Consider the following 16,479-nt stretch of genomic DNA (forward strand, 5'->3'; position numbering starts at 1 on the left):
CCTCGGCGTCTCGCACCTTGCAACTTGCGCTCGCGTGCCGCCTACCCTTACGCAGACAGACGCAGAGACCTGCACTTGGCCCGTTCGGTCCTCCCCTATTTCGCGATAGCAATCCGGCCTGCTATAGGTTCGACTTTGGCTTTTACGTATCGGTTTGTCATGGTTGATACTCGTGTGTAAAACATTCCCATCAACTCGACCCCGACAATAGGAGAAAGCGAGCCGTTTTCGGGACATCCATCACATCACTGTCCCCCCTCCGAACCAAAGGTCTTCTCCACAACCCAAGACCGCACTTACACCCTCCTTCGGCGCAATTCTCTGGGGGAAATAGCGGGGTTGACGACAAGCCCTTGCACTTGCACCACCTACCTTCCGCATTTTCACAACTCAAAACCTTTCGGCCGCCGCTGCCTTCGGTTGCCCTTTCGGTGCCTGCTCTCCCACCCCGCGCGCGAGTAGTTCATCCCAGAGACTTCTAAATGGTCACCCTGATGCCTTCCCAACTTAACGGGGTCGGGATTCCCATCCGACCCGCAAAGCAACAGCAGCAGCAACAACAACAGCAGCAGCAGCAAGACCACTCAAATCACCACTACCACGGCGACTCGGCAGTCTACAGCACCGTAAGAACGCACAAGCACTCGCGCTCCTCATACTCTGAGTCGTCTCCGCTGGCGGCTTCGAGAAACAACTCGTTGACTTTCCGCCCCTTCAAGCGTCCGATGCCCACCCCTAACAAGACCATTGCAGTCATCAACGCCGCCGGTCGCCAGGCTGCCTCGTTCATCAGAGTCGCCACCGCCGTTGGCTACCATGTCCGCGCCCAGCTGAGGAATCTTGAGGGTGTTGTGGCAACCGAAGTCAACTCAAATCCCAACGTCACGGTCCTCGTCGGCGAGCTCTACACAAGACACAAGCCTACGCCCGACAACAGAGACGTGACAACAAACGGTCCCATCTCCGGCGTCGGCGTTAATCATGACTTGATCAACGATCTCTTCCGCGGCGTCCAGCTCGCCTTCATCAACACCACATTTTATGGAGACGAGTTCCAAATCGGCAAGGCACTCGCCGATGCTGCAAAGAAGGCCGGCGTTCAGCACTACGTCTACTCTTCCATGCCGGACCACGCAGCCTACAACGCCGAGTGGCCGTCGCTGCCTCTATGGGCCGCCAAGCACCAGGTTGAGGAATACGTGCGCAAGATTGAGCTGCCTGCAACTTTCGTCTACACAGGCATCTACAACAACAACTTCACCTCCCTGCCGTACCCTCTCTTCTGCATGGAGCTCATGCCGGACGGTTCTTTCCAATGGCAAGCCCCTTTCCATGAGGATGTGAAGCTGCCTTGGCTCGATGCCGAGCATGATGTTGGCCCGGCCATCCTGCAAGTTTTCAAGGACGGCGTATCCAAGTGGAGGACGAAGCGCGTTGCACTGGCATGGGAGATGCTCACCCCCCGCGAGGCCTGTGAGGTCTTTGCCAGGGGTGTTGGGCGGCCCGTGAAGTACATTCGGGGTCCCATCGACTTGAAGGTAAAGATTCCCAACGGATATCGCCAGCAGCTCGAGGCTTTGGAGAAGCTGTTCTCGCTGGGCCACGACGACCCCAAGAAACAACCCCCCTACTTTGGTGACGCCGAGTTGGAGGAAAACTGCCTTTCCCAGTCAATGGCCCTCTGGGAGGGTCCGCGAGGTCTCGAGGAGTACGCGCAGGAAGCTTTCCCTTTGGAAGAGCAGGCCAACGGGCTTACGTGGATGCTGGAGGAGGAAGAAGAGGCAGCTGAAGACGATGCGGCTCCCGTCCATGGCACAAACATTCCCGGCGCTCGCCAGCCCGAGCATGAGGTGCAGCAGGAAGAAGAGGACGACGAGTACTCTGAGGATGAAGATGAAGGTCTTACTATGAGAGGCCTGAAGAGAGACGAAGAGGAATGGCTTGCTTAAGAGCCTGGAGACGACATGCCTTGACAACCCGGTGACACCACTCGGTTTCGGCTGACATGGCTCGAACGACCTTTGAAGCACATCACACACAACCCACACACGACATACACATTGCATGCAGCGGCGTCTGGGCGAGGAGGAAGGAAAAACAAAAATGACGGGAAATCGGTTCGGAAAAAAAGTGCGCGTTTGGGGATTGAGATTTATGTTCTTTTGGCTGCCCGGCAGAAACGCATGTCTCATGCGTCCCTCTGGGGGTCAATCTGTCTGGGTCAGCTGTTTGGTTTCAGTGATGGTGATGACAGCTCTTTGCTCGATTTCATTTTCCCATGGGCTGGCATGGCGTTGCGTGGTCGACAAAACAAAAAGGAAGGGACGGCGAGTAATGCATAGCTCGCGGGCGATTCGAATTGGGTGCTTTATGCTTTTTTTCCGCTCCCCATGAAAGCATTGCGTCGGAGAAAGATAGGAAATAGGTCACCAATATAACGAGACGTATTTATTTCAACAACGTTCTGCACACAACGTGAAGGTGACGAGGAACACGCGGAAGATGGAAGCTGAGACCCAGGGGAAAGGTCGCTTTTACATATTTATCCCTGGTTATGTGGCCAGGTCACGGAACGTGACTCTGGATGCTGCGAGGGCGGCAGCGGCCGTTCGTCCCCTTGCTCCCAGCGTGGGGGTTTCCGCAGCGCTGACCAGAAGAATCCCGATTCGGTGAGGCCCGCGTGGGACGGTCAACCATCCAAGGCCACCGACGGTATCCGTTCTTGGTGTAGGTTCAGCAGGTTGAATTAAAGAATAAAAAAATTAAATAAAAACCAAAAACTGACCATCGTGGGGCCGGCCGGCCGCCGCGAAAGATGTGCACATGGGGGGGACCCGGGACTTGCATGAGATGACTTCATTCTTATTTTTAGGGGGGGCCGGCCGCCGCCCGTTTCGGTTTCTTCAGTGTCACTTATTTCTCCTTTGGGTTTGGCACGCGGGTTGGTGCTCGTTCATCTGATGAAGAAGTTATTGATCCTTGGCGTTGAAGTGATACCCTCTTCTAGGAAGGTTTCCATCGCAGCTATCATTTCTCACAATGGGGGGTTCTTACATCAATACTATGCAAGAGTATCCGCATGTGTTCTCGTCTTTGCTCGGATACAGACGGGATATAACTAGAACACACACACATACACACACACACAGAGAGAGAGAGAGAGGACCCATCGTCCTTGACTCTTTGGTGTTGCAATCTGATAAGGAACTGGTCCTAGCCCCATCTCTTCTTCCCCAGAACTGGAAATCGTGACGATAAGCAGGGGGAGTGTATTGCCACGCGTGGGAGCCGACTGAAACCGAGTCGTGGGATTTCGTTCTTTTTTTTTTTCCCTTACTTCCCCTTACGTGTGGTCTGATGAGCTGCGAGAGTGACGCTGCGATGGCATGAGTGCTTCAAGTAGTACTGTGAGATAATATCCGTCAACTTGAACAAGCCCGATAAGCACAGCAATCTATCCAAGATACGTGTTTGTGTATCTACTGCTTCATTACAATGTGTTAGACAGCTGGAAGATGTGCCGAACGATGCTAGCTTCACTGTAATCCGGGCTTAAGAGGATCTCAAAGCATCAGTGACACGACACCATGAGACAGACCACCACCGACATATCGATAAGCGCAATTATCCTCTTCCAAGGTCTTCATCGCTCACTTGGATCTCTGCGAGAACGCAGATCATGTATCGTCCTGAGTGAAATGAATTATCGGTGAGTTTCCGAAGGGCTTCCCCCCTATCCACTCTCACCTGAGGACCCTCTGTCAGGGGAGCACTCCCAACCGGAGCGCCGTTCGGCCCAGACACAAGCTGTAACTACTGTCGCAATAATGCAGAAATCAGTGAAAATCTTTGGTCGCCTACTTCATGCCATTTGACGACTGGTTCGCAGGACTTAGGCCCAGCATCTACGAGTTTTGCTCACACTTGGCTGGCAGAATCGATCATCTCCATGACGCTTCAACTCACAAAAGATGAAGGACTCCTCTCACTGTGACTAAGGGCGATTAAAGCCATACTAGAGGTAACAGTCGCTCCTTATTAATAGTTTGATTCCTCGAGGTGGTCTTGTTCGAGGATTTGCAGTGGCAGTTTAGGGGGAGGATAGCCTACCCGCCCATTGGCAGGTGTCACAGGTTTCTGCAGTTTAATGTGCTTTTCCACAACTATTATCCAGTGAAAATTTAAATATCGGTATCATCATTGTATGTGCCCGTAAGAACAAGCCCTCAGTGCTCTTCAGCCGACCAAACGGCGCTCGTACGCTGCGCCCCTTATCAACACCGCAGCCCACCCCTCACTGAACCACAGCAGCTTTGCCCCAAACTCGCAGAGACTATTAAGTGAAATTCATTTACAGCTGGCATTGGGCATTCTCTAGTACTTCTTTCCTGGCTCAGCCAACTCATTCATCTCATGTCCCAAAACACCCCCACTGGGAGCCGTTCCAGCACCAACACGACCTTCAGGCAACTCATTCATGGCGTCTTCCTCGGCGTCCAAACCGCGGAACTGAACCCAAAAGATTGCGCCTGCTACGGCGGCTAAAACAGCTACGATGCCATAATTCCAAACGAGGTACGGATCCGCACTCAGGGGAGTGAACGCCTGGCCCAGCGCAGCCGAGATCGCGGACATAAACAGCGCAACAGCTTGCACCATGGACCGCATGTTCTTCGGCGCCTTGCTGAAGGCATACTCCAAGCTGGTGATGCTGGCAAAGATCTCCGACAGGGCGATGAGCACGTATGCGCCGGTCTGGGCCCAGACCAGGATGTCGACGTTGGGGCAAGGTTCGCCGTTCGGCAAGTTGCCGGAGGCGTTGTCGCCGCAGACGGACTTCTTGTAGATGTAGTATTGGAGGACGCACGCCCAAACCATGGCCGCGGACCCGGTGAAGAAGCCAAAGGTTATCTTGCGGATGGGCGTGAAGCGGATCTTCATCTTGCGGAGGGTGGGGTACAGCACGAGATCGCAGAGAGGGATGAAGATAAGCAGGGCCAGGGGGTCGAGATTAGATAGAATATCATTGGGAAGCCCGTTTAACTTCATTGTTGCCGCCTGAGAGACGAGATTGTTGTTCACTGACTAGTGTAAGTTAACAAGCGTGCGAGGTGGAAAAGGGAGACGTACACTGGTTGTAAGAAAGCCAGTATATCGGATACCAGGAGAACACAGCGCATGCTGCAAATCCACGACGCCTTGAGAAGGTCAGCATATCTCCCAGATAAGCACTTTGCACCCGTAACCTACAGCTCATCGACCCATGCATCATCATATGTCATCCACTTCGGACGAGTTGCGTCGCTGAACCGAGACGGCTTGACATTCTCCCAGAATGTACCGTCGTGCATGTTCCGCCAGGTTTTCATTGGGTTGATCGACCATCGACCCCTTTGCGCGAAGAAGAACGTTCGCAAAGCCGGACCCAATACAGATCCAGACGGAGGCTGATCGCGATATCTTCCCTTGCCCCACCACATCACCAGAGGGCATAATGCGAGCATGCACGTCGGGAGCGTGAAGCTCAGCCAGAAGCCGACGTATTTCTCCGCGTACACCATCGATATCTGACCGACCAAAGCACCGATGTTGATGAAGAGGTAGAACCAGTTGTACACTCGGTTGATAGTGATGGCGGGATCCACGATCACCCTCTCACCGTCCTTCATCGTTCGCACGGTCAGGTGGTCAATTTCCAGCTGTTCGGTGATCAATGGGCTGATGTTCGGCTTGAAGCCTCCAGTCGCAAATCTTCGACGTGTTAGCAGCTCCCCCGCATCTGCGAACCAGCTTGACCTTACCCGATGGTAATCATTCCGACGAGTAGTGCGGCCAACGAATTCTCATTCGACTTGGTGATGACCGGAGGGATCGCGGAGGAAATAAGAATCAGGTGTCCGACGAGGTCGACAGCGATGGCAATGCAGATGGTCTTGTATCGGCCCCAGTACTTGTCTGCAACCCAGGCGCCGAATAGGGGCATGAAGTATTGCCAAAACTGGTTGAACGTAGTGATACCCGTTGAAGCCTGCTGCCCCATTCCCAGAGCACCGGGTTGGCCTTTCGGGGAGTCAATGCCACGGCCGGTCGTCGAACCAGGCGGGAGGGGTTGTTGAATAAAGTTGGTAACTAAATCGTAAGTCTTTTTCTGCCTTCCGTATTCTCGATTGACCAATACATACACTGGACTCTGGTCAGTTGTGCATTCTGAGAAACGTAACTCGGCAAATCCACTTACAACAATGACAGATCCATAGTAAGAGAAACGCTCGCAGAGCTCAACGAAGGCAATGGTGAAGAGCTTGAAGGGTATGTGATCCGCAACGCGTCGGAGGGTCTTCAGCTCCTCGTCAGTCGGGGCATCGGGCCGGCTCTGAATGCCTCTCTTCTCGTCCAACGAGACATCCTCATAGTACTTCATGTCGTAGGAAACCTCGGTGCCTTGGCTCCCGGCCTGCTCGATCCTATCTCGGTTGGACATCTTGACTGCGATCTCGCCCGCGATGACGACCACAGACACTGGAGTGAATGACTTGACTGATTATGGATGAGGTGTACTCCGCACTGATAAGCCCGAGGGTGCTGGGTGGTATATATCGTGGCTCGTGGCCCGAAGTATGAAACGCATACGGGAGGCAAGGATGGCGCGAGCTCGTTATCTCGAGGGGTGGAAATGCTCAGGATTGGCTCCTGACAAAACCTGGAGTCGAGCGACGCAGGGATGCATTGGGAGTTCTCAAACGCTGCAAGAACGGACGGTTTGCCTTGCAGATCGTGGGGGAGGGGAAGCAAGTCAGTGGAAGCGGCGACTTGTGGAAGGAAGGGTCTGAGCTCAGGGGCAAGAGCGTATGAGACACCAGACGAGATGGAAACCAGACGGGCACTTTGCCTGTTGATGGCTTCCCAACCGTGATTTGGTTGTTTAGAAAGTGCTATTCTGGTTGATCGGCTAATGTCCCATTGTCTGTGTGTTAAGCTTGATGCCCAAACCGTCGGGAGCAATCAGACCAGGCGACAATCACTGCCGAAAGTTGGAGGCGTTGCTTCAAGCATGACTCCGTCCAGAGCCAGAATACTGGGGTAGAATTTGTCACAGATAGCAACTCCGAGAGACTAAATGGCTTGTGAAAGACTGGTCGGGACTATGACAGCAGGAAGGCCTTCATAATATATTACGGGACGTGGTAAGGTAGGGGTACTTTTCAGGATCCGAGAAGATAATTTCTGGGAACAGGACGCCGGCGCAGAGCGAGTAGCATCAAGTGTTGAAGAAAGCTCAGCTGGCGCGTATGACGGTGTCATTCGAGATGTCGCGCTCACTCGTAGCAGGTTATTGGCTTTGGTTGTCTCTTTGGTGTAGGAGGGACAACTCCGACTGGGAAGGAAATGAAGCTTTGCGGATGTTTCAAGTCCATCGCAACTTTAATGGCGGCGTCAAAGGTAAGCAAGCGCCAGTGATGAAAGCCTCTGAGCTTCAAGGCGGCTCACAAAGACTCAGAATTAGCGAGAACGAGAATGCTTGAGATGAGCTTCCAATTGAACATGGGTATTGAGGGCAGATGGCGCCGATGTTGAGATGCAGAAGAACTCATAACGAACTTTGGAGAAGTTCTAAGCGCATGTTGCCAGTCACTTCGCATGGGAAATGTGTTCTAAGCTCATCGTAAAAGGCGATAATGACCTTGGACTATGATACTGTACGATCATCAACACCTGTATCACAGGTAGATCGTGAACCCGATCTTGAACAGCAACGATTTTCAGCTTCGATGCTAGCTGGCTGACCAGAAGCCATCTGTACTATAATGACAAAAGAAAAAGATGCCAAGCCCTGGGGCAAAGTCGACAGATCGTCCTGACAACATACAAAGGGTGCTGGATATTGAACAGTGTGACATAGTTGATGTGGCGAAGCGAGCCTCTGTGATCATCTTTTCAGCTCACAGCTAGAAGAGCTGACCATAATATTGTGCTCGCGGCCAGACTGGGGTCTTCAAAATACGAGAAGGGTCAGGTCGATTTGAAAGAGACACTGGCCCAAGAGACAGAGCCATCATAAGTATCGTAAGAACATTTCCTGCCATCGACCCTAATTGACGTCGAATAACACAGCCAGGTGTTATATTAGCAATGTTAAAGAGACCGCCCACTTTACTGTGCTAGAGTTACTAGTTTCTCCGTGGTTATATGATACCTAACTCTGTTCTATTATCGTCGTCCTTATTGGTATTATCGTCATCGTCGTCGTCGTCGTCGTCGTTACAACTACTGTCGTTATCATCGGAGTTATTGGTACTATTATCGTCGTCGTCATTCGTAATATAAGCATTTAGGTACATAGGAATGTAGTCGCCCAGGCACAGAAAACATAGGATGTCTTGTATTAAATTCAAGCAAATGCCGGCGGCGAGTATCGAACTCTACCGAAACTGATCCGCAAGTCATCAAGCTACTGAACATCATCTCTTTAGACATCATAGATACTCCTTCGTCATCTCTCGTCCCGTGGCCCTTATCGTTCTCGCCGTCCCCGTCTTGTACAGCTCAATCATGTTGACATTTAGATCCAGCTTCAGTGCTGTTTCCCCGGAGCAGATTCATAAGTCTCTTCTAAACATCCAGCTAGCACATGCGACCACACCCACTGGAGAACTCGGGGTCCCGTCCGCTCCCCCATCGATAAACCAGTGAGGGCCGAAGTAGTAGTCGGGTCGGAGACGATCGGCGAATGCTCGGTGTTGCATGTGGTTCATCATTGTTTTTTTTTTTTTTTTTTTTTTTCTTTTTCTTTTCGGTCTGACCCAGTGTCAGATATACGGAGTCCAATATGACATCCGCGCTTACAAACAACACACGCCTAGTCTGGGTCAATCTGTGCCATTGGCGAGTTCATCAAATTGTCGAGAATGCTAACATAACACGGCTGCTCTGAGAGTTTCGAGGTTCCCAAATCACGGCGACGGAAGTGGTTTTGAGATAGAGCTGCTCCATTGCCAACGAGCATGCAGACCAGGGGCCTAGGGCTGATCTGCGTAGTAGCATGCAATATAAGGCCGATCTGCTGTATCATTGGATCGCGTATCTGGTCTTGGTCTCTTATCTGCAGGTACAGCTTGAGCTCGTTTGCAGCACCGCTGTTGGGCGATGAGCCCATGAAGATTCGTAAGTGTTGAAATGTGGCATGTTGCCGTATTAAATATCGATATGGACGAGTCTTTCCCTCGGAATGACTAATTGGAATATATAAGCCGAAATCAGCGTCATGTACCCTCTGACCACCCTCGGTCAGTGTCTATGTTCTTCCCGTCTCTTTCCTCGTCTATATCATGGCGCGTCATCGCATCATGATGGTATGCTACCATTGCATGGCCATCTGCCAGGGGCTCCTGCCGTAACGTGCGCCGAGTTCATTAGAACTTGCCCTTGAGCAGGTTGGAGATCATCTCGCGACCGGTAATTCTGGTGGTCGTCCACAGCGTGGGGAAGTCGAGGGTGCTGGACAGGCCGTCGGCGAAGCCGAAGAAGAGCATAGGAGGGATCCAGCCACGGGCGTACTCAAGCGCGAAGCAGCCCTCATCCATCTTGTACTGCTTGACGTCGCCGCGGTGCAGGTGGTGGACGCTGCCCTGGGGGTAGACCTCGGGCTCGTACTTGCCGGGGACGTAGGCGAGCTGGGTGCCGTAGAGGATGTTGAAGTAGTCATCGGCGGTGTGGCGGCCGGAGTGGCCCTCGGTTCCGATGGCCGTGCCGAACACGATGAGGTACTCGGTAATGCCTGGCAGAGGGGGAGACGTGTTAGTCAATTGACACGGAGGAGTAGCGGTGTGGAAAGGAACTGCTTACTGGCGTGGATAATGTACATGGCGCCCATGGCACCGCCGGCGTTGTTGAAGACCCATTCCTCGTCGAGGTTCACGTTGTTGGGGACGATGCCATGAAGCTCGGTGACGATGTAGTTGACCACGGACTTGGTGTCGTTTCCGTGCGCGGCGATGGCGCGCTTGCTGAGATCGTGCAGATGCTCGTGGTCGAAGATGTAGAACTTCTCCAAGTTCTTCTCGAGGAACATGTAGATGGGGGTCAGGAGACCGATCCACAACGCCAGCGAGAACAGCCGGCTGATGGACAGCATTGTGAAGAAGATGCCAGAAATCTAAAACCCAAAAGATAGATCCAAAAAGAAAGCTCAAGGAATGTTGCAAGTCCCCGGACTCGGCGATGCGCAATGGTAATTAGGGAGGTATTTGTACCGGGAGAGTTTGCGACGGGACGGCCGGTAAATAAGTAAAAGTATCGTTGAGCTGCGGAATCGCACCGCTCCAATGTTTTGGTTGAGGATTGGACCCCGGTCACCCAGGACCCTGCGGATTCACCTTATTTCTGCCTTGCGCGACCGCCCGGAAGCTCGAGTTCCCAGTGGCCTGAGTATGGGCAGCTCCAGGTCGTTAGCGGACAGCTCACAGCGCATAGCAGGTGCAGGTCGTCTAGGATTCCTCCGGATAGCGGGGCCCCGGCGCACCTCTCGTCTATACGGCCCCCGCGGGACTATGCGGCCGCCAATAGCTCACTGAAAAATTTCGGACATTCGGATTTTTACAATCCTCAAAAGCTGCCGAACGGAGCGGATTCTCTCACCCCAGCCTTGCTCGGAAGAGAACTTTTGCAATATCAATCCACTCTTTGTCATTCGTCAGCTCATTCTGCACGCCTTGCAGACCGAGTACGAATAAGAGCTGCGGACCAGCCTGAACAAACGGACTCTTCACATACGTCATATACGACAGTCAACAATATCTGAAGATGGCGACGGATGAGATCCCCCAGACCGCCGTCCCCGGCAAGGCATTGGGTCCGACCTCCCGCTACGCTGCCGGCCCCGGAACGCACATCTACAACGGCAACGTCGTGGCCTCGCTGATGGGCAAGGTGAAGGTGACCCCTTCCGCCAAGGCTTCAACTGGGCCCGCGAAGCGCCTCACTCGCATCACGGCCCTTCCCGCAGATGAGCTTCCCACGCTTTCTGTGGTCCCTCGCCAGGCGCAGGCCAACGGCGACAAGAAGCGCGAGGTGCTTCCCGACGTTGGCAACGTGGTCCTCTGCCGTGTGGTGCGTTTGATGCCGAAGCAGGCCATCGTGACGATCCAGCAGGTCGGTGACACGGTCTTGCAGACTGAGTGGCAGGGCGTCATCCGCTCTCAAGATGTGCGGGCGACCGAGAAGGACAAGGTCAAGATCTATGAGAGCTTCAAGCCTGGCGATATCGTGCGGGCGCAGGTGGTATGTTCTATGCCATAAACTATGAGAGGACGAAGAGTTCTGACTAACATTGTTTGACAGATTTCTCTTGGAGACCAGGCAAACTACTATCTCTCCACGGCAAGCAATGAGCTGGGCGTCATCATGGCCACCAGCGAGGCTGGCAACGATATGGTGCCGGTCAGCTGGAAAGAGTACAAGGACCCGGAGACGGGCATCGGAGAGCCGCGCAAGGTGGCCAAGCCGAACTGATGGGTGCTTCCTAACCGACCTCGCATTCGGAGCAGATCTCACGACCACGGTGGTGTGCCGTGTCCGCCGACAATATCAGGCGGGACGCGCAACGCAAGCCCAAATTAGAGTTTTCCTGCTCCGCCTCGGCCGCCGACGAGGCTGACCGGTTGCCGGCTTCGCCCTCCGAACAAGGAAGAGCTCTCGTCGCGTTTCGAAACGGGAGGCTGACATGACGACATGACAGCGGGTTTGGCGGTTTCAGACTCTTGGACCGAACCCGAGGGCCGGCGCATAGCTTTAAATTTTTTCTGTTCTGAAGCTGCTGCGCATGAATTTTGAGGAAGCAATGAGGGGGAGAGAGGGGGAATTGACCGCCGCGAACCACACCACGGAGGCGGCAGTCAGTGTCGTCTGGTGAGGGTTTGCATGTCATGTTCGGCAGAGTGCCCTACGTGTTCCCCGGCGACGTCGGGCACAGGCAGGCGGACGGACTGTGTAGGTGTCCAATGTGCCCAGTCCGATGTCAGAGCCATATTCATGCAAGGGGACGATCGTGGGTTATCAGCAGGAAATTCCGGGCATCAATGGGAGGAAAGGGGCCAGGGAGAAGAAGGGTTGAGGCTTGCGCCCACAGATATGATACACGACGAATGTGACCCCTTTGTGGCCTTTGACGCAATCAGTCAGTGATGATGGCAGATGACAGTCGGGGGCCAAACATTCTTGAAGCATTGTCAGCAATTAGACCAAAATTAAACAACAAGAAAAAAAAAAGGTCAAAGAATGGATGAAAATAGAGACAAAAAAATTTCATCAAATTAAATCAAACGTCCGACGGCCCGCAAAGAGGACAGGAAACACGCAGCAGATAGAGGCCTTCACGCAGCGTTGTCTTCTCCCTGCCATCTCGGTAGATGAGGCTGATCAAGGAGGGTGCTGGAACAGCAGTGGAGCACGGTCGTCGCCCAAATAAGGTGCTTCGCCAATCGCCGGCGCCGTTGGGCTGCTCCGCCCACGTTTTGGACGAGCCTCCCCAATTGCGACGGAAAGACGAAAGCAGGGAGGCGCAGTTGAACCCAGCCGCAGCCCGTCCCGTCGCGTTGGGTTGCGTTGGTTGATAGGTTGCAGCGAGCGTATTCATAGGCCACCTCGGCCCTGTATTCGTACGGAATCCCAGCCTTTGAAGCCTAGTGTCACACGCACACGGAGAAGATGGATCCTTACAACATACCACCCACCACCTCATTAACCCGGTGGCTAAGGTGAGAGGGGACAGGGACAGGACAGGATGCACTTTGCATGGCACACCACATCTGAACGGAGGGGGAGGAGGCATGTGGGCGCCGGAAGTCCAGGCAGACGAAAACGAGAGAAAATTGTGGTGAACACTTTTTTAATTTGTTCCTCGCCTTCCTATCGTTTCTAGCTCAGACAAGCCAATATCCTTCACATTCGGCGCCAAAACATCTGTTTCTCTTGTCTCTCACAGACTTTCAGTCAAAAGGTCGAAGCGCAAACACAGGGCCGAATAAGGGACACACTACCGCAACGCTTCCAATTATACCTACCTAACTAACGACGGGACCTTTAACCTTACCTTGAACCTGCCATCGTGCGCCCACCCCTCGCATCCGCCCTACCTCCCTCCCGAACCTCTTGCTCCGCGACGTCACACCTTCCAAACTCTAGCACCCGCTAGCTTTTCCTCCTTCCTGCACAAAAACGACTCAACCACCCACCCAAAGCTTGTACGACTCGCAGCTTTTGCTGGCTCAAGCTCGGCGTCTTCCCACCTATACCTGCCAGGCCTCCTCCTCTTCCTCGTCTGCTAGCTCCTGCCTTGGCTGCACCTCCTCGCAGAGAGAAAAAGAGAGAGCCCGCCACGAACGTCCACCCGCATACCAACCATGAGCGCAACCATGACGATGACCGCGCCTCTGCCGCCGCCGACACTATCCCTCTCAACGGACCGCTCCGAGCAGCATTCCTGCCCGTCCTGCGGCGTCGTCATCGAGCCACCACCCGCCCTCCTCGAAGCCCAAGCCCGCATCGCAGACCTCGAAGCCCAGGTGCGGCTACTAAACCAAAAGGCCGCCGCCGCCGTCGACCGCTGGGCCGACTACGAAGACGAGCTCACCCGCCTGCGCATCGCCGCCTCCCACAACCCTCCCCCGGCCCCGCCGAGCCCGTCGCCCACCCGCACATCGTTCCTGTCCGGCGGCGCAAATAGGCTGTCGCAGCTGCTGAGCCCGCGCGGCATGAAGAGCACGCCGAACCTGCGGGCGCCGACGCCGCCCCCGCCGGGGGAGCGGGACCCCGCGACGACGGAGGACCTGCTGGAGGCGCTGACGAGGGAGCAGAAGCTGAGGGTGCAGGCCGAGGCGAGGTTGAGCACGACGAGCCAGGAGGTGGAGGAGCTGAGCGTCAGCCTGTTCGAGCAGGCGAACGAGATGGTTGCGACGGAGAGGAGGGCGAGGGCCAAGCTCGAGGAGCGGGTTGGGGTGCTCGAGAAGAGGGACCAAGATAAAAAGAGGCGGTTGGAGAGGTTGGAGGGTGCGGTTGGGCGCATCGAGAGGGTGAGGTCGTTGCTGGGAGAGACGAAGGATACCGCGGAGGCCGAGCGGCCCGCGGGCAGCCGGCTTTCTGGGGAGACAACGGGGTCGCAGTCGACAAGGTCATCACAATTATGAGATGGTCACCCTTGGCGATGGGTGGACGATGCATAGCAGTGCGATATTTATGACGACATGACTAGCATATTGGGCGGCTTCATGGATACACAAGGACATTTTATGAATATTTACGGATTTTGGGGTCGGTAATGGAGCATGTATAGTTGGCATAATGGACAGGTTCAGACGACTTGTAAAATGATTAGTTTGCATCACAGGTCACGTACTTGGTCTCAATTGCGATGCTACTGTGCGAAAGATGAAAGGAAGGAATCGATTGGGTCGTCACAGCATGAATCTAATGCGTGTATCGACAATTAGCCAGCTGGAAAAGAGCAAGAATTGTAGCTGCCAACTCTGCCACCTGGCCCGTAATGCTTTTGAGGTCCTGCAAAATGATGCCTAATACGCCGTGCCTCTCCCATTTGCAATCAGTCGGATATAATCGTGCTCCATGCTCTGCGTGCGTAGATCCTACATCTAAGCGGGCTGGCTCAGTCTTTGATGCCCTCCCACTCTGCCTCTTCAGTTTTAGAGGGCGTCTTTGCCTTTGGAGACGCCTTTGGTGACGCCCTGGGAGATCCCTTGGGCGATCCCTTGGGAGACTTCTTGGGCTCCTCGGTCTTTGCTTCTTCAATCTTTGCTGCCTTGGCGGGCTTCTCGCCCTCGTCTGAACTGCAATTTCTCCTCTTCTTGACATTTCTGTCGCTATCGTCGTTCTTCCTGTTCTCCTCCCACTTGCGCTTCTTCTGCAGCTTGTTGCGACCGTTGTTCTGCTGGCTGGCTTGGCTCTGGTTGCGCTGCTTCTCCGACTGCGGTGCGCCGTTGGGATACTTCTGCATCCAAGACGAAAGCATCTCCGACACCTTCGAGCCCCAGGCTTCCTCGCCCTTCTCCAAATCGCTGTATTCCAAGCAATTGGCGGTACGGACCTCAAAGTCGCCCTGTCTCGAACGTTCCAGCTCAGCCATGATGCCGGCAGAGTCGACCTTTGCTCCCAAGTCGTGGCAGAAACTGCGCACGTAGAAGCCAGAGGTGACAGTCATGCGAATCTTGGCAGCTGGCGGTCCCTTATCAGCCCACGGGAAGGGTTCGTCCTCAGACGGGGGAGGAGGGATGAGGTTGGAACCCTTGCCAGGGGGCAATTGTCCGAGTGCACCAGACATGAGGGCGTTGTTCTTGGGTGGGCGCTGCTTCTTGGGGGGCTTGTCGCGGATGAGATCGTCCTGCCGCTCCTCAAACTTCTTCTTAAAAGATTCGTGCTCCGAGATGGCCTTTTCCTCTTCCTTCTCCTCGGCTGGGGACAGTTTCCTGCCGCCATTGGCGTCTTGCTGCTTCTTGACCCGCCAGACCTGCTCGGCCAGGTTCTTCTCCGCAGTCTCGGCCTCCTCCGTAGGCCATCTAAAGTTGTGCGAACCAGGTTCGTACCACTCGACCATCTCGAGATCGGTGACCTCGACTTCGCGACCGGCAATTTCCCTCGGGATGGCCTTACCCTCGCGGGCATACTCATACAGTGGCTTGCCTTCCATCTTGAGCGCAGAGTACAGCGGCGGAATCTGCTCAAATTTGCCCCTGAAGCTGTCCAGCGCCTTCTCGACCTGCTCCTTCGTGATGTGATCGTAGGGTCGTCTGCTCAATATCCTACCTACGCGGTCATAGGTGTCCGTACTAGTGCCAAAAACTACTACGGTCTCGTACGTCTTGGTGCAATCGAGGAAGGAGCCGAGCGATTTGGTTCCCGAACCGACGCCCAAAATGAGCACACCGGTGGCCATCGGATCGAGCGTTCCGCCGTGTCCCATCTTCACGCGAGTGTCCTTCTTGACCTGTCGGCGACGCTTCCATTCTTGTCGGGGCTCGGCGTTCTTAGCGGCGAGGTCCCTGTCAATCAACGGCTTGAACATGGCCGAGGGGTTGAATGCGGACTGAGCATCTCGAATAACTTGCGCAGAGCTCATGCCGTACGGCTTGTTGATGGCTGGTCGCAGAGTCTGTGGTCAGCGAAGGGTGCTCCATTTGCGCAAAACATTGCGCAGCGAGAAAAAAACATTCGATTGGAATATAGGGAAAAGTAGGAGCAAAGCTTACCGAAGACGCCTTCGAACACGGTGTCTTTCGCCATCTTCCAAAGACGAGACGCAGTTCGCATTCGCCTCGGTTTGTAAATAAGTGTTTTGTTCGAGCAAGAGGGAGGGAAAAAAAGAAGAGGAAGGGTCGAGGCTAGTGGGGGGAATAGGTGCTCTTTCTTTAGCTTTTGCGATGCGGTCTGCGGTTCACTGCATGCAGTTGTGCCAAAAATTTTTGGAAGGGACGT

At 54.2% G+C, this 16,479-nt stretch overlaps 6 protein-coding genes across 6 annotated transcripts; 3 read left to right on the forward strand and 3 right to left on the reverse strand.

Moving 5' to 3' along the window:
• Positions 1-482: 482 nt before the first annotated feature.
• nmr-0 (Nitrogen metabolite repression protein nmr) lies at positions 483-1,949 on the forward strand (the record flags this gene model as incomplete). The annotated part of the gene is made up of 1 exon (XM_036637097.1): positions 483-1,949. The coding sequence occupies one exon, from the start codon at positions 483-485 to the stop codon at positions 1,947-1,949; it is 1,467 nt and encodes a 488-aa protein (XP_036498761.1).
• Positions 1,950-4,374: 2,425 nt separating this feature from the next.
• On the reverse strand, positions 4,375-6,481 carry ptr2-3 (putative peptide transporter ptr2; the record flags this gene model as incomplete). The annotated part of the gene is made up of 5 exons (XM_036637098.1): positions 4,375-5,081; positions 5,131-5,198; positions 5,251-5,751; positions 5,802-6,190; positions 6,239-6,481. The coding sequence occupies 5 exons, from the start codon at positions 6,479-6,481 to the stop codon at positions 4,375-4,377; spliced, it is 1,908 nt and encodes a 635-aa protein (XP_036498791.1).
• Positions 6,482-9,410: 2,929 nt separating this feature from the next.
• On the reverse strand, positions 9,411-10,132 carry erg-1 (C-8 sterol isomerase; the record flags this gene model as incomplete). The annotated part of the gene is made up of 2 exons (XM_036637099.1): positions 9,411-9,775; positions 9,844-10,132. The coding sequence occupies 2 exons, from the start codon at positions 10,130-10,132 to the stop codon at positions 9,411-9,413; spliced, it is 654 nt and encodes a 217-aa protein (XP_036497731.1).
• A 668-nt stretch (positions 10,133-10,800) lies between these two features.
• On the forward strand, positions 10,801-11,508 carry EXOSC1 (Exosome complex component CSL4; the record flags this gene model as incomplete). The annotated part of the gene is made up of 2 exons (XM_036637100.1): positions 10,801-11,277; positions 11,338-11,508. The coding sequence occupies 2 exons, from the start codon at positions 10,801-10,803 to the stop codon at positions 11,506-11,508; spliced, it is 648 nt and encodes a 215-aa protein (XP_036497427.1).
• A 1,889-nt stretch (positions 11,509-13,397) lies between these two features.
• Positions 13,398-14,180, forward strand: CGCS363_v005252 (uncharacterized protein; the record flags this gene model as incomplete). Its single annotated transcript, XM_036637101.1, has 1 exon — positions 13,398-14,180. One exon carries the CDS (start codon positions 13,398-13,400, stop codon positions 14,178-14,180), a length of 783 nt encoding a protein of 260 aa, XP_036497738.1.
• A 476-nt stretch (positions 14,181-14,656) lies between these two features.
• Positions 14,657-16,287, reverse strand: CGCS363_v005253 (tRNA pseudouridine synthase 4; the record flags this gene model as incomplete). The annotated part of the gene is made up of 2 exons (XM_036637102.1): positions 14,657-16,143; positions 16,254-16,287. 2 exons carry the CDS (start codon positions 16,285-16,287, stop codon positions 14,657-14,659), a joined length of 1,521 nt encoding a protein of 506 aa, XP_036497739.1.
• Positions 16,288-16,479: the final 192 nt, after the last annotated feature.

The sequence above is a fragment of the Colletotrichum siamense genome, assembly GCF_013390195.1.
Source record: "Colletotrichum siamense strain Cg363 chromosome Unknown KSG_Cg363_contig03, whole genome shotgun sequence".
NCBI lineage: Eukaryota > Fungi > Ascomycota > Sordariomycetes > Glomerellales > Glomerellaceae > Colletotrichum > Colletotrichum siamense.